At 39.2% G+C, this 17,950-nt stretch overlaps 1 protein-coding gene and 1 non-coding gene across 2 annotated transcripts; both read right to left on the bottom strand.

The window, feature by feature from the left end:
• Positions 1-7,973: 7,973 nt before the first annotated feature.
• Positions 7,974-9,767, bottom strand: LOC130986918 (30S ribosomal protein S6 alpha, chloroplastic-like). Its single transcript, XM_057910482.1, has 2 exons — positions 9,254-9,767; positions 7,974-8,509 (listed from the first exon to the last, which is right to left on the bottom strand). The coding sequence occupies exons 1-2, from the start codon at positions 9,605-9,607 to the stop codon at positions 8,267-8,269; spliced, it is 597 nt and encodes a 198-aa protein (XP_057766465.1). The 5' UTR covers positions 9,608-9,767; the 3' UTR covers positions 7,974-8,266.
• Positions 9,768-16,983: 7,216 nt separating this feature from the next.
• LOC130987321 (small nucleolar RNA R71) lies at positions 16,984-17,089 on the bottom strand. The gene has a single exon (XR_009089709.1). It is a non-coding gene; the product is annotated as a small nucleolar RNA R71 (small nucleolar RNA).
• Positions 17,090-17,950: the final 861 nt, after the last annotated feature.

Below are 17,950 nucleotides of genomic sequence, written 5' to 3'. Positions count from 1 at the left end.
CATATGCGAATTTTATTTGTGAGATGAAACCCACTTTGTTGATTCCACCTTGTGATTCGTGAGATGGGAGTCAGTTTCATTTTTCTTTTAAACCATATTATCTTGCAATTGGTGGGAATGGACGGTGGAGTTAATTTGTGGAGTCAATTGGTAGAGTCTAAAGTGGACGGTGGAGTTAATTTGTTTTGTGAATTGTGATTATGACATTCAATTACAATTTTTTTGTGAATCAATTAATTTCGTTTATTAATTTGAGAATTGTGATTATGACATTCAATTAATTTTACTTTGCATTTCAGTTCAGAGACCAAGAGTTAGTGTCTTGAGATTTTTTTGTCTATTAATTTGTGAATCAATTTCGTTTATTAATAGGGTATGACTTATTTATCTATTAATTTCAGCTTAGCAATCAATTTATTAATTTGAATTAATTTAATTTTATAGGAAATGGAACGTTTTTTTTCTAAAAAACGTAGAGGTGAATCTTCAAGTGGTTCAATTACACCTTTTATTGGAGCAAATGTTGAAGCAAATGTAGAAGTTGAAGAAAATGTGGAAACTGAAACAAATTTTAGTGAATATTTTCGTGATCCGGGATTAAGGAAACTAATTGATGAGTTTGATATTGCTATTCGAGATCAAGTACGTAGAGAATATTGGTCTATGGGGCCTTGTCAAGTAGTTGGACATACCTATCCAAAGACTGAATTCGGCACTCAATTAAGGAGTTTTCAAGATGCGTGGTATCAAAAGTTCGTGTGGTTAGAGTATAGTGTTGCAAAAGACGTTTGCTTTTGCTTTTGGTGTTATCTTTTCAAGCCACAGGATAAAGCGAGTAAGTATAGAGCAGATGCATTTACCAAGACAGGATTTAGCAATTGGAAGAAGGCCTTGGTTAAATTTGCAGAACATGTTGGAAATACAGATAGTAGTCACAACAATGCCAGAATGCAAATTGAAGCCTTTAAAGATCAAAGACATAGTGTGGCATCTATGTTTAGATCACAAGCTCGTGAGTTGGATGTTGCTTACCGCGCTCGTTTGACGGCTTTATTGGATGTGAGTCGTTTTCTATTGAAGCAAGGAATGCCTTTTCGTGGAAAAGATGAGTCAACTAGTTCTTCAAATCGAGGTAATTTTCTTGAGTTGCTTCATTGGTATAGTGATCATAATGATGTTGTTTCCAAAGTTTTGGGTTCAAATGCTCCTGGTAATAGTCAAATGACTTCTCCACAAATTCAAAAAGATTTAGCACATGCTTGCAAAAGAAAAGATCAGCTTAGAATGTTAGAACATGAGAGATTAGTCAAAGAACTCAATGATGAAGTAAGGACAAGTGGAAAAGGCCAAAAACAGGAGACAAGTTTGGTAAGACCTGGAGATACTCGATGGGGCTCACATTATGTGACTTTGCTTCGTTTATGTGCTATGTGGCCTTCAGTAGAGAAAGTGTTGGAGAATATACGTGATGATACCACTAGCTCTGAGGTTAGAAGTACTGCAAGAGGTTTGCTTCGGAAGATGAATGATTATGAGTTTGTGTTTGTGATGCATTTGATGAAATATTTGTTAGGAATCACAAATGAATTGTCATATGCATTACAAAGAAGGGATCAAAATATTGTGCAAGCCATGATTTTGATTGATGCAGTGAAATCTCAACTACATGACTTCAGAAACACTGGGTGGGAAATAATTTGTGATGAAGTCAATAGATTTTGTGAGGTGAATGCTATTTCTTTGATTGATATGGAAGACACAATAACACGACCTGGTTATATAAGGTAGAGCATCACCAATGATCATTATTACCGTGTGGAGATTTTTACAGATGTAGATTTCAAATATTTTATTCATTTTATTTATTTTAATTTTTCATGTCTTAACAATAAGTTATTATTTATTCTTGCAATGTTAGGTTGTTGATTTAATCATACAAGAGATGAATAATCGTTTTTCTGAAGTTAGCACCGATCTACTTAGATGCATGACATGTCTTGATCCAAGAGATTCTTTCTCCCAATTCCTCATTAATCACTCATGCGTTTTACTACTTGGTATTATTGACGAAGCTGTCGTTTGAGCTTCGCGCAAATAAAATATCATGTGCCCACAACTAGACTAGTTAGTGGTAAGTCCAGAGTCGAATCCACAGGGAACTGAGCAGTAACTTCTCCTGCGAGGGTGTCACTAAAAATGGTTTGTATTCTGCAGTGTTCTGATCACAACGTGCTTATGGGCAGAACGGGGTTTCCAACTAAAACTGAAATAACAAAGTAGATAAATCAAATAACAAAACAATTCTGACTTGGGTTTGAATCACTAAACATGAACTGGACACTCGATCATTGGTGCAAAGATAAATCACTATACTCGCATACCAGTGGTTATAGGCATAAGAATTGTTGCGCCCCTATTGTCACTCGTCACGCACGCAAAAACCCCTCGCCCAATCTATCCTTTCAGATTATGATCCCTTAGAAGGGTCAACTAATGGAAATCAACTACCCCGGGCAACATCCACGCTCTCTGCGATGGTCTATCGCTAGTTGTGCTTTGCCCAGAATGCTCTAAGAGCTAGATAGACCCACTTGACTCTTACGCCGATATTTCACAGCAGTCACGGCTCCAACACTCGTTGTACTATTTTGGAGGTCGATGGCAACTCGCCTTTTGCCCAAAGTATTACTTGTGGCCAGAACTCCCTAGTTAACTAGTGACCAATTAATTAACCAAGTTGTTACAACCTTTTTGAAATCAAACCTAGTGTATCGGGAATATGCTCATACAGTTGTTATGCCCAAATTAGATCTCTCGAGTTAAGTGTTCATACTTAGATCATCTTGCCCAAATCAGAATATAAAACTTAGCCAAACATAAAATAAATAACAAAGGCAAAAGACATAAAGGAAAAACTGAAATAGAAACTTACTTAAGGCAAAAGGGTACTTACGGCCAAAAGCGCCACAAAAAACATGAACAGAAAATTAAACTGCTATGCCCATAAGGGGCGACTACTCCTACCTAACTATGGAAAGTAAAACTACAGCAATGGTCTCTCAAATTTCGTGCCTCCCTCCCTTTTCTCCTCCTGAATGGTTCACAGCTATGTGGTATTTATAGGCATGAGTTAGGGCTACTCAAGCTGGGCCCAAAGGAGTGGGCTGGAATTAGGGCTCCTTCTGCCCGAGATTTCTTTCCTTATCCAAACCTCAAGGGATAAGGTTGTTTTGACTTTTTTCCTTATCTACATCCTCTGCATTCTTCTTCTCTGCCCCGTCTGTACCTTCTGCCCAGCTGATTCCGCTGCTCGGATGATTCCTCTGGCAAAGCCGACTTCGCTGCTCTGGCACTTTGATTCCGCTGCTCGGATGATTCCTCTGGCAAAGCCGACTTCGCTGCTCTGGCACTTTGATTCCGCTGGCAGCTTGATTTCTCTGGCAAAGCCGACTTCGCTGCTCTGGCACTTTGACTCCTCTGGCATTTCTGTACCTTCTGCCCACGATCATCTTCTGATGCAATTGGGTCCCGCGCGGTACTTATGGGCAAAAGGGTCGGTTTGCCCAACATCCTGCTTCTCGAACTTTTAGTCTTCAAAACAAGGTTTTGAGTGTCCCAAACTCCTCTACTTCAAACTCATGCCTCTTTTGCGGAATGCAGCAGCATATGCCTTAAAAGCACCTTCTGCCCAAAGAACGGGCATGCCCTGGAACAACGCCCTCCCAGGCGACTGACTCTAGCAAAACAAAGGAAAAAGACTCTATCTAGACCTAAAACGGACACGAAAAACGAGCACCACACGGGCTCATCAATTATTTATTATTTTTTGGACAAATTGCACGAAAATACCCCACTTTATACCAAATTTCGGTTTTTTTACAAACCTTTTAATTGTAGCAAGAAATTGAACGACCTTTCAATTTATTGCAATTGGCATCCCCGGTGTTTTTCCGGCCAAGTGAATGCTAAGTTGGCAGTCGTAATACCAACATGGCATCAAAAATGCCAAATCACCCCCCTTTCCCCTCCCACGTCACCCTCTCTCTCTCTCTCTCTTCCCCCTCTTCCCCTCCAAATCACCCCCCTTCCCTTCCCAAATGTTGTACGCCAACCGCCGCCCTCTGCTTCGATTTACAGCGGCGAAGCCGCCGCCTAAAACCACCCACATCTCTCTCTCATTTACCGTCGTCGTCGCCTAATATTCTGGTTGCGAATCCAGACGGGGTGTTTGGTATAATTGGAAAAGACTTCCAGCCCTAGCGGCTCGATCTCTGCCGCGGCTGCTTGAGGAAGAACTCGGCCGCTCAAAATTTCTTTCGGCCGTGGAGGAAACTCGGCCGCTGAAAGTTGATTTTGGCCGCTGGATCTTTACTTCGCCCGATCGAATGTAGACCTCGGCCGCTTAAAATGGAGCTCGGCCGCTCTAATTCGACCGTTTGGAGTTGAGTTCGAGAATTTAAACTCGGCCGATGGACAATTTTCTCGGCCGCTGTAGTTGAAGACGTCGCCCGCTGAATTGAATTCTCGAACTCAGCCGATGGGCAATTTGCTCGGTCGCTTTAGTTGAATTCGGCTGCTGGAAAAGATTCCCGACTGCTGGAGAAGATGCTCGGCCGCTGGAGGTTTGTACTTGGTGCTGAATTGAAGATTTCGGCCGATTAGAAGAGAAATAGACGCTGGAAATTAAAACTCGGCTGCTTGAGGAAGAACTCGGTGGCTGGAATATTATTCTCGACCGCTGGATTGAAGACTTCGGCAGATTGAGATAACTCGGCTGCTCGGGGAGGACGAAGCTGATGGCTCTGTTGGCGGGGCTAGAGGACAGGTCGGCGGCCGTTCATCTGGCCGGTCAAGCGGTCGTTCATTTGGGAGGGGAAGAGGGGAAATAGAGAGAGAGAGAGGGTGACGTGGGAGGGGAAAGGGGCTTATTTGACATTTCTGATGCCACGTTGGCATTCCGGCTGCCAACTTAACATTCACTTGGCCGGAAAAAACACTGGGGATGCCAATTGCAATAAATTGAAAGGTCGTTCATTTTTTTGCTACAATTAAAAGGATTGTCAAAAAACCAGAATTTGGTATAAAGTGGAGTATTTTCGTGCAATTTGCCCTTATTTTTTACAATAATTTCATAATATCTTTATTAATGTGAAATAGCAAGGATTCAAGATGTCATCAATCCATGAAACACATTGATGGCAAGTATCATTACATTCGGTCTGTGGTCAAGCATGGTGGTGTAGCTTTGATGCATATTGCGGGAGTTGATAATCTGGCTGATCCTTTCACGAAGAGTCTTCCTGGTGCGGTGTTCAACAAGCATGTTGAAGGCCTTGGAGTTCGTGGCCTCCCTATACTAAATTAAACTTTAGTTTAAGTGGGAGATTTTGTAATAGCTAGAGGATATTATCAGTTTTCAGTCACATTGTATACTAAAAGTTTGCTTTAGTATAAGTGGGAGAATTGAAGGGCTGTATACTGAAAGCAATACTTTATGCTTGTATACATTGATTCCTTTGTTCACTGTGATTCTTCTATCTGAAATATTGTTATTGCATAATCCTATTATAGTCCAATTTATCTCATACTATAGATTATATGGTGTGTTGTAGATCACAGAAGATCATATAATTGGAAAAAGTTGAGATATAAATTGAGTTCACAATCGAGGCAACTATGGACGAGTTGCTGGTTTAGATTGTAGCATAAATGGATAAATAGTTTGTCTTGGCTATTTATTTATGCTAGTACCTTCGTGTATTGAACAGGATCACAGTGAGATGAATTCTTTTATTCTGACTAATTAAGAATCAAGATCTTGGCGACTTAGATAGTCTTAACCTTAGTTGGATTAATCGGTGTGAATAATAGATTGACTATTGCTTTGCTTTATCACGGGTGAGAGTTATCTTGAAGCTCAATATACTCGATACTTTGGGTGATAACAATTATTATTTGACATGCGATTATATTGCAATAAGGAATCGTGTCCTGCTAATAACAGGATGATAATATCCTCTCGAGGAACTTAATAAGTTTATCGTATTAAACCCTGCAGGTGGAATTAGTTCCGATACGATAATAAGTTTAAGTGGTAGCACTCGAGATGTCGTTTATAATTAAACGACTAATTAATTAATTAATTGATCGTCAGAGGAATTAATTAATTAATGAATATTGGATATCTTAAACACGGGATTAATTAAGTCTAATACTAGCCCCGACTCACCTAAAGAATAAAGAGGTAATTCAGTATTAATTTTCTAGTGGAATAAATTAATACTTGTGTCTCGATTTTATTCTGGGCTGAATAGGAAAATCGAGCACTGGGAGGCCAAACTTTATTCAAGCTAGTAGATCCCCGCTTGGCCTAATAAAGGTTGCACTCCTTAAGTGGGCATCCCTCTCCTCTCTTAAGCCTTTGCGCTTGGTCTGATTTAATTATGTTTTGGGCTTATTATTTAGGTATGTCTAATACCTAATATAAGTAATAAGACAACCCTAAACCTAATTAATAATTATCATACACGTGAGAGCAAGATTGAGAGTGAGGAGACGCTAACTTTGAGGGAGAGAGCTTGAAGCACGTTGCCACCCAACGTCGAGCTCTACCGTGGGAACAAGTTGGAAGATCAACACTGGAGTCTTTGATCGCCAGATTTGCAAGTAAGTTTCGAACTCTTGCAATAGGCACTTGTGATTTTTGTATGTACTCGTTTGGCATCCGAAATAGGTCACGGGCAAATGGATCATACGTCAAACTATGGTTCCTACAATCTGTGCAAACCCTTAGATAGTGTTTTCTATTGGACGCAGACAATATTTTTTGGAGAACCAAATTCCAGAAAATGACATTCTATGTTTTGGGCTCAATGGGTGTTTCGTTGTACCGCTAAAATTAAATGAAAACAATTCACCCGAGAGATGTTGGACTGTTTCGAAAATAGCTCAACCATCAATGCTTATGAAGCCATGCATCTCACAAGACAGACTGGATAGTTGCAGTATATATCCTTTGTTCGGAAAAATGGTTGCTCAACCACCCTCTTTCCGTTATTTTATTATAATTCTTATTTTATTAATTATGAATTTACGTATTTTGCATGGGCCTAGATAGAAGTAGATTATAAATAGCATATTTACATTAGATTAGGGCATGTTTTTTGTATGAACTTTGCGGCGTAGGTTGTGGCAGAGTATCTCGTTCGATGTCAGTTCTTTTCTCTTTCCTACCATTTCAACTCTATTAATCTATCCTTAAATCAGAAGGTTTTTGTTCAATTTGATGTATTAATTTTGACAATAAGGCTATAGATCTCATCGCCAGAATCTGTATGGATGATTACAATTTATGCCTGGTATTTGTTTCAGATATACTGAAGTAGTGACATATATTACGTATCCTTTTGTCCATTGCATTTTCTTTTTTGCCTATATAGTAAATAATTGTTTCTTGGTCCATTTTAGCACTAACCATGCATGATTAGAACAATATTTAGCTACATTTATTTTCTAAGCAATATTGCTAAGTAATCCATTAATCAAAAATATTCATGAGATTAAGTTTTTTTTATGATATTGTTATTAGTATAGTATCAATATAGTTTATGCTTGCCAAATGCCAACAAGTAGATGTATAGTTGAACGATATATGTTATATGCAATACTTTTAAGTGTATCCATGAAAAATATATACTATGTACTTATTATATATTGGCGACAATGAGGCCCGTTTTCTCCAAAAATCTCAAAGATTTTGAAAGGAGAATCAAAGAATAATATAGAGATAACTCTTGCCTATATACATTAATTTTAATCTACAAATATCGGCATTGTATGCTACTTTGTGTTTATTAAATTAAATACTGCGAATCACCATCACAAAGATGTTCACAATTTCTCATGTGTCTACAATGTATAAGATAAATATAGCATATGATAAGTCTTTTTTTTCATCTCTAATAAACAGGTGATAAAAAGGAAGAAAAAGATAATATTTTCTCATCAAACGCGCCCTCAAGGGTACAGTAACCAAAAAAAGGCATACTTATTCATAACATATGCAGGGTAGGACAACTAATCCACACCATTTACAAGTGAACATCACTATGCAGTAGAACACTAATGCAAAACAAGTTTCCAAAAGTAGGATAGAAGAAGATGGATGTGGCATTTACCTCCCAATTAAAGAATCCAACATGAATCGCTCTAGCTCGGGAAACTGAACTCTGCTAGGGTTAACGGGAAGCAGCATAAACAACAACACCTAAAAGAGCTTCCTTTTCCTGATCTTGAAACTGGATGAGCGGACAACATCATCATCGGCAAGCAGTGTGTCTGAGAGAAGTGTCATCGACTGAGGGTTGGTGAAGTAGGTGAAGAGAAGATAGATGCCATCCATGTACGTGTTGGTCTCTCCGGCCTTGTTCTTCTTCTTGATGCTGTAAGCAAGCGGAATCACGCCTCTGTTGAACACCTCCACATACATCCCACCACCAGCTACCAGCAACTGCACACCCACATTTCAACACACTTTTACATAAACCACATCTTCTTTTGAACTTCCATCTTCATACACGACCTTTTGGGGGGCGTTTACTTTGCATGATTGATAAAATTAATGATTGAGTATTTTTATCCTCAAGAGTAGGATTATTCCAATCCCACCCTTTTAATGGGATAAGAATCAAACAAAACTAGCTTAAATGATAAAAATAATCAAGGGCCTTGGGATATCCCAAAGTTTCAATCCAACAAAGTAAACAAGTGATTAGGCTTACTATTTTTATCTATCAAGGTTAATCCTTCAAAGTAAACGTCTCCTTTGGGTATAACTTGTAATCCAAAACTCCACATTTCAAAGAATACTCCTCCTAAACTTCAATTGGTTATCCATATAGATACTACATTTACATACGGATCCCTAGATCGTTACATGCTATTTAGGATTAGGAATAGGAGTAGCCACATCTCTTGTTATTTTTATTTATTCTTTTGGGGTAACAAATTAAAATTCCAACATTTTAACAATTCAATAACTAGAATGATAAACTGCTTATCAGAAAATGCAAATGTAGTACTCCCATTTATACATTTTAGGTCATCATATGTGCTATCTTCCGACAACTAAAATGTAAATGTTGAAGCCACATTTCCGAATCCAATTCACAAGAGCACAGAAACTATAACACAAAACTTTTCCAACATGAAAAAAAAATCAGTAAATTTGAAAATGGAAATGAATTTTTGTGACCTCTTCATATTTCTGGGTGAATGTGAGGCGTTCGTCCTCGGACATATCGGGGCGCAGGACGACCATGGTTTCGTACTTGCGGAGGCCAGGCGGGCACTGGGGCTCCTCCTTGTCCTCCACCTCGGGGAAGCCCGGCGTCGTCGGCGGCGCGTCGCTCCCTTCCAAGTCTCTCTCGAAGAAAGCAAGGTCGAACTCGGCTTTCACGGCGGAGAGCGTCGTCCTCGCTCTTCCCGCCGCCTGCGGGCTTCTAATTTTGATGGAAGTGAAGGCGGATAGAGAGGTGAAGGACGAGTGGCGGGGTGGCTTCGATAGCATGAGAGCACACGACGGTGGAGAAGCTGAAGAAGAAGCCATCGTTGCTGGGATTGGGAGCAGCTGCAGCTGTGATTTCCAGTAGATAAGGAGGTAGAGTTGGTCCAATTATCTGCGACTTTGTTTCTACTCAAACGCGACTTTTCTATGGGAATCTCAAACACATTCAACCATCCAAATATAGTTTTTGTAGTATGATTTTCGAACAATATTTTGTAAATTACTTCTATAATTAATGGCACTACCTATGTAATTAGCGGAATACATAATCATAAATCATAAATAGATTATAAAATATTTTAAGTTTACAAATACTTCTTTTAGGTAGATAAAAACTGTTGATTGGATATTATCAATCTAAATTACTTTAATTCTTCTCCCCAAAAAAAGTTAATTTTATTCCTTCTAATTCAACTTGATTTTATTTTAATTCAGCTTGATTTTATTTTCTTGAAGTCCTAAAGCGAGCCCAATCTATAGGGAAAATGGGACGTTATATATCTAATACTTGGTCCTTTTAGTTGTCTAAACTCAATCCCAATAACTTGGAGTTATTTTAATTCAAGGGATTATGACAAAAAAATATACAAATTTTGAAAAAAAATTGCAATTTTCATTTTAACCTTCAATTAAGTAAAAAAAAATACATAAATTTATATTTTTGTTGCAATTTTCACTTAAGCTTAACTTTTAACGAAATTAGAGCTTAATTGACAGTTGAAATTAAGTCAGATATATTAAATTTTTGTTTTCTTAGACCACCGAGCTTTGAAATAATATTCATCATTAGAAGTTAGACCAATATCAGATGAACTTACGACTGTTAATTGAGTTCTAATTTCGTTGAAAATCAAACTTAGGTGAAAACTGCAACAAAAATATAAATTCATGTATTTTTTTGGCTTAATTGAAAGTTCACGTGAAAATTGCAATTTTTTTTCAAAATTCGTGTATTTTTTTGTCATAACCCTTTAATATAATTAATGATGTAGAATAATAATTAAAAGAAAAATTAATATTTTTTTAATAAATTCGTTATCAAATGATGAATTGTAGTAGAAGTAAAAGACCTTCGTTGAAAATTCGTCATTTTCAAAAAATCAAATAGATGAACCTTGACAAACAAATTATAGAAGAATATATCGAAACAAAAAATCAAGTAGTAGAACCTCTAGATGTGTTTTGCTTAGAATAATTAAACTTGGTCATTTTCATAAAAAAGGATAGAAAATTCGTCCCAATTATGAAGCCAGATACATAATGTATCCATCATAATTATGCATTTGGATACATAGACTGTGGTAGATGACATTTACTCAAATGTTGAAGATTGTTCGGAGTTTGGGCAGTTATTAAAAGTTGTTGAAGTATCATGCTAGACGAAAAGCCAATATTACACTCCTTCGTTCCATTACATATATTTCATTTTCCATAATGAAATGTGCTATTATAAATGTCTTATTTATTTTTCGATAAATAATTAAAAGACTAATTAATTAATGGGTCCTCCACATTTTTTTCATTCCACCAACTCACTTTATCTATTAACTACGTATTTCTTAATCTTTGTGCTAAAAAACAATGAGATATTTATAATGGGACGGAGAGAGCAGCCGGTAGATAAGCTAAATGTTATTTTCATTTTTTGTACATCTCTCATATTTATTCACACCTTATTTTTGGACATACTCCACACATAATTTTCACAATTTTTAACACATATGCATATTTATAGGATAGGGGCCATAAAAAGTACTCCCTCCGTCCCATAAATAATGGCATGTTTTCCTTTTTGGGCTGTCCCATATATAATGGCCTATTTCCTTTTTGGGCTATAATTAACATCTAATTAAAATTCTTAATAAACCCATCAAACCCTAATCTTTTTCTACCTTTTTGTTCCCAAAACATTCTCTCTCTCTTTTTCCCCAAATCGCTCAACACCAACACCACTTTTTTTCTTCTTCTTCTTCTTCTTCTAACATTGTCGCCGTCCGCCCTCTCTCGACCAAACGGACTTACAAAACCGGTGAGGAAGAGTGGAATGACGCGTGGGAAACTGCCTGGCTTCCCGACGACGTCTCGGGTAAATCCTCCCTCGCCCCATGGGAATCTGACGTCAGCTTCCCCAAACTGCAATCTCCTCACCGCCGGAAGAAATCGACACCGAGACCAAGGCTTTCGTGGAGGATATGAACGATAATTAGGACCAGAGGAAGGGCAAATCGGTGAAGAAGGATTCTGATCGAAATGCGGAATCCTCTTCCACCTCCTCCCCATCTTCTTCTCTCTACAGCTTAGAGAATATTAAGAGGGATTATCGGCTGACGAAACTGGAGAAGGCTAAGTTGGGGAATTTCGTCTGATTTTGGGAACCTAGGGCAGTTGCAGAGGGCGCCGCCGCCGCTTGAAATACGGGCGGCGGCTGGCTGGGCGGAGGTGATAGATGAGACAGAGGGGAATCAAGAGATGGAGGGAGGCTAGGGCTCGGCGGCTCCGCCGCTGTTGTCTGGCCGTGGACGAGGGAGAGAACGGAGAAGTGACTAGGCTCGGCGGCGGGGATGAAGGGTGGCGGCATGGTTGTTAGAGAGAGAGAGAAAGAACTCGAGAGAGAGGGGAGAGAGAGTGAGGAGAGAAGAGAGTCATTTTATTAAAAATATTTAAAACTAATTAACAATACAATAAATCTATGCAGCCACATTGTGGGCACCCACACTAATGTAATAAGGATAATCTTGATTTATTTAATTTATTTTTTTAAATAAAAATAAGATTTAGTTATTTTATTATATTCTCCACATTGTACTTATTTTTTTAAAATCTTTTTTGCGTTTTTTATTTTTATTTATTTTTTAATAAAAATAAAAAAGTTATCAAAAAATTGCAAAAAAATTACTATAATGTAGAGAATATGATAAAATAACTAAATCTTATTTTTATTTTAAAAAATAAGTTAAATAAATTAAATTATTTTCTACTTAAGTAAATTGTGGGTAGCCACAATGTGGCTGTTTAGTGATTTATGCTTAATTGTTCTAAATTTTGGGGTTTGCATGAGCTTTATTTTAAGATAATCTTCTGGAAATTGGTGCGTTTTATGATGTATTTTATGCTTTGCAGGAGATTTAGGATTTCGAGATGAAGAGTGCAAATTTTGGAGAGTTTGGGCTAAGAATTACGCTTTTGTGCATACTCTGGCACGTCAGAGAAGCGAAGTCCCGCATGCCAGAGCAGCGAAATGGGAAGCCAGAGAAATCACTAGTCAGAGGAATCACTAGCCAGAGGAATCATGCATGCCAGAGGAATCATGCATGCCAGAGGAATCATAAGTGCCAGAGAAATCAAAGCCCAGAGCAGCGAAGTCAACTCGTCAGAGTAGAAGAACCAATCTCCAGAGCAGAGAAACCAATAGCCAGAGAAGTCGAATGCCAGAGCAGAGAAATCAAGAAGCCAGAGGAACCGAATGCCAGGGCAGAGAAATCAAGAAGCCAGAGAAACCGGGAGTCAGAGCGAACAAGTGCGCCAGAGCGGAAGCCGTTTCGAATCTCTGGCGAGAGCTGTGAATTCGGCCAGAGTAGGAGTGTTGCCAGAGCGCGCGTCACAGCTGGAAGTTGCCTTATTTTGCACGATTCTATTGCCTTTAGAGTTCTACTTTGCATGGCAACTTTCATGGTGATCCATAGGGATTCGAAGTCTATAAATAGGGCCATACTTTTCATTGTAACAATAATCCCTTGCCCTAATTTTTGGACGCCTTTGAGATCTTCCTTTGGCAGCCGAAACTTAGGATTTTACTTGCTTTCTTAGTGCTTTCATAGTTTCGAATTTTATTGTTTTTAATTAGGTTTCAATTTAGTTTTATTTAGTTTTTATTCTTGGATTGTGATTGAGTGACACAATTGCACGTTCAAGGATTTTACGGTATTTCGTAATTCAATTCAATTTATTTCTGTTTAATCATGTTTATGTTTTTCGTTCATGTTTATGCTTTCTTTTTAATTATGCAATTTAAATTATGCACTTTAGTTTCACGCCTAGATTAGTTGGTTTTTAATTTACAAGTATTTAATTTCTTAAGTTAGGTTTAATTTGAGTTGTTTAAATTCTTGCCTAGGTTAAGTTTAAATTCAAGTCAAGTTTAATTTAAGTTTAAGTTTCAGTTTTTAAAATCAAACTCTTTACTGCTTTCTTTACTGTTTTTCCTACGATACTACTAAAAACCCTTAAAGATCTTCCTTGAGAGATGACACTGGGTCAACTTACCATCACTAGGATGTCCTTGTTCTATTGCAAGTCAAACTAGAGGTGTTCTAGGTTGAGTCAAATTTTGGCGCCGTTGCCGGGGAAGGTCTTAGGCTTTTTAGTTGTGTCACTTTTCTTTTCGTTTTTACTTGCTTTATTTTTCTTTTTCTTGTTTTTGGTTACTGTCTCCCTCCGGTGCGTTTAATCTGTGTGTTAAGTGGTGTGTTTATAGAATAGCCCGGTGACAAGGAAGAAGAAGAGCGTTGCCAGCCCTGCAAGCACGCCAGCGCTGCAAGTCCAGTACTACAAAGAACTAGCCATCCACCATCATGCTTCGAGAATAAGATTGGAATTTTATGGCAGAGTATTATGATATTTGTCAGTACATGACCCTTTTGGAGGAAGCAATTCCCAAGTATGGAGTTACGTAGATCCAATACCATGAAGTCATACGAACGTTGGCGAAAGTGCCCAAACTTTTTAAGGTTGGGCATAACTCCCAAATACATTTGCGTGATTCTGATCCTGAGAGCACCATTCAAGCCTTCATACACGCGATCATGTCAGTCATTCAATCGGCACAACAGGATGTTGAGTTTGTGGACGCAACAGTAAAATGCTTTGAGACTCGCGTCCTTCAAGTCGTTAGTTGGGTGAGAGATATGATACGCAAGTGCAAGGGAGAAAATCTAGACATGGAGGATTATGACAACAATGACAATGAGTTCACTGCTGAAAAGCCAATTGCTGAGATCATGATCGAGGAGGGACTTCTGCAAAGTTCAGCTCTGACGAGCCTAGCTCTGATGAGTCAAGCTCCCAACTCTGCCAACCACGTGCCAGCCCTGCCAAGTGTTTAGCCCTATTTTGTGATGAATCTCTGGGTGTTTATGTGTTATATTGACTTTTATTTTGGTCTCTTTCACTTAAGAGTTGAATGATTTGAGCTTTTGTGCTAATTTTGTTGTCTCAGGATTTTGTGCTCACATTGATTGATATGTGAACAAAATTAAAGTCAGAATTTAGTTGAATGGTCTGAAGAAGAATCAAAGTTCGTCTCGATACGAGTTCGTAGGCGAAAACGGATCTAAAATCCGACTTGAAACGAGGGAGAACGGACCAAAACAAAAACGTTGCGTATTGCAGTCTGCGAAAGGCATACACGGCGGCGCCGTGGCACGGCGCGCGCCGTGCACGGCGGCCACCGTCCCACGGCGCCGCCGCCTCTGTTCAGATCCGAAAGTACGATTTTTCGATTAAAAACCCCTTTCTAGGGTTTTACTTTATCACTTCTCGACCCAGCAGCCTCCAAGGGCGATTTCCACATTTTTCCTTGGGTTTTTAGAGTTTCAAATCAATTACTTTCGATTGTGGATTCATTGGATTGCTTTGGATGTCAATTAACACTTCATCGGATTGGTTTTCCTTGGATTGCTATGTTTTGTAAGAACTCCCTTTGATTCTCTTTGTTTATGAATCCCATGGTTATTTGAGTTTTTGTTTCTTGTCTTTGATGAATATGATGATTGAAGATCATTGTTGTTGATGCTATATTTTCTTGGTTATATGAATCTTTTGGTTAATTAAGTTTTGTGTTTTATGCTTTGATGAATGTGATGATTGGAGATTATTATTGTTGAGTTTAGATAATCTTGATTATATGAATTCTTTGGTTAATTGAATCTTTGTTTTATACTTTTGATGGATGTAATGATTAGAGATGATTGTTGTTGAGTTTAGATAATCTACGTGATTCGTAGTTCGTTGCTATTGCTTACGTTTTTCCCTTCTTGTTGGTGAAAGTTTAGAGATTTCTTTTTATGGAGATTAAGATTTTCTTTGCATTCGAATCTTATGCTTGATTTAGTTTCTTGCCTAGGTAGTTATTAATCTTTGATGTTTACAAGTTTATGATCGTTTGGTTTAGTGTTGGAGTTGGAAACTCTTGTTGATTTCGTTAATGTTCAAATACCATGTTCTAGTTAGTTCGTCGTTGAGTTGCTTGCGGAATTCTCTTGGATTGTGTGTGTTTGCTTAACATTCATTTGATTAAATGTTAATATGTTATTTCGCCTAGATAATCGTTGTTTATGGTGTTGAATTGATGATTGCTTTCTAGATTGCTAGTTTAGAACCTTAGCTTTGTTTTCCTTCTTGCGTTCTTATTGGCTTCCTATCTTTTGCCTAGTTAACTTTATATGCTTTATTTTAATTACGCATTAGTTAATCGGAGAGAAAGTGTCAGACCCAATTACCCGATTAGAGTGTTTAGATTTCTTTTAAGTTTCTTGTGAGCAATACGATTAGAGCCCTGCTAAGTCTTCCTTGTGAGACGACTTGAGTCACCTTACCACCCTAGGACGACCTCGTATAAATTCGAGTCCATCCGTTAGGTGTTTTTGGATGAGTCAAATTTTGGCGCCGTTGCCGGGGAAGGCTTTAGGCATTTGATTGTGTTGCATTGTTTTCCGTGTTTATTTTTGTTTATTTCTTTTGACTCGGTTATTTTCTCCCTCCGGTGCGTTTGATTTGTTTGTTCGTGTTGTGTATGCAAGGACGTAGAAGCTTGAAGAGAAAGCTTGCACCTTACTACGACAACATTCATCGACCTCGGGAGGTTCTTTCAAGCCTGGAGAAGGAGTCCGAGTCCAGTTCGAGAAGTTTTGTGGAATCACCGTTTCGAGAGAAAAATTGTGAAGAGAGAATTGCTTCCAATCCCATTCTGGAAGCTTTTGAGGAGACACTTTCAGTGCATTCTGTAAAAGAAGAAGAAGCTTGGCCCAATCCTGACCAAGAAGCAATGGCGGAGCAGAATGTTCAGTACATGGGAGATTTTTCCAGGCCAGTTATTGGGACCACTAGCACGTCAGCTATAGTGCTTCCCACGGTGGTCCGAAATTACAATCTGAAGCCCAACGATTCAAACCTGCTGCCGCTCTTTTATGGGATGCCGAGTGAGGATGCTTTACAGTTCATCCGTGACTTCTGCACTCAAGTGCAGACCTTCCCACTATTGGAACTCACCGAGGATCAGTTGAGACTCAAGTGCTTAACTTATGCACTCAAGGACCGGGCTAGAACGTGGTTGTTGTCCCTGCCGCCGAACTCCATCACTACATGGGGAGAGGCATGTGAGAAGTTCATGCTCAAGTACTATCCTAGCCACAAGACACAGGAGATTAGGAGCCAGATAATGAACTTCATGCAAGGAGCTGACGAGCCCTTCCACGAGGCTTGGGAGAGATTCCAAGAGCTCCTCCGCCAGTGCCCACAGCACCAGTTAGCACCCGTCATGTTGATGCAGTTCTTCTATGACGGATTGATTCAGACGGCACAGTTTATGGTGGACAGTACAGCAGGGGGCAACATTGCCCGGAAGACAGCTGATGAGCTCAAGGAGATCTTCAACACACTTGCAGCGAGTTCTCAACAGAAATCAGTCAGAGGAAGGAGGGTTGAAGCCAATGCAGTAGCTCCCAACAATGAGCTTCAGAAGCAAGTAGCAGATTTGATGAGGCAAGTTCAGCACCTCAAGATGAACCAGGCAGAGGCCCCACCAGTTCACGCGCCACCAGCAGAAAGATGTGGAATATGTGGCGATTTTGGTCATAGAACCAACGCGTGCCATCGCATGGGGGGATTCACACCTGAAGGAGAAGCAGAGGTCTATGCTGCTCAGAGCTATCCGGGGAGGCCTCAATTTGAACAGAGGCCTATCTTTAATCAAGGGCAACAAAGCTCCAATTCGGGTTGGAGAGATCAGCAGCAGAACTACACTCAAGCTTATCAGCAGCAGCAGCCCCCGCAGTATCAACAGTATCAACAGTTCCCTATGCAACAAGGGAATTTTCAGCAGCAGCAGCAATACCAGAATGCCCCCCAACAGTTTCAGAAGCAAGCTCAATCCCAGAAGCCGTCTCTCGAGGACACCATGCAGTCCTTCATGGAGATGACCAAACAGAACATGGAGTCTCAGAGTGCTACCATCAAGCGCCTCGAGACTACAGTTGGGCAACTAACAGGAGCCCTGAATCAGCTGCAGCAAGAACAGCCGACCGGAAAGTTCCCGAACCAGGACAAACAGCCGCATCAAGCTCATGCCGTTGAGGTAGTCAAGGACAAGGCCCCAATAACCATGGGGAG

Source organism: Salvia miltiorrhiza, chromosome 5 (assembly GCF_028751815.1).
Source record: "Salvia miltiorrhiza cultivar Shanhuang (shh) chromosome 5, IMPLAD_Smil_shh, whole genome shotgun sequence".
In the NCBI taxonomy this organism is placed as follows: domain Eukaryota; kingdom Viridiplantae; phylum Streptophyta; class Magnoliopsida; order Lamiales; family Lamiaceae; genus Salvia; species Salvia miltiorrhiza.
The sequence above is the reverse complement of the archived record's forward strand: the minus strand, read 5'-3'. Positions and strand labels throughout refer to the sequence as shown.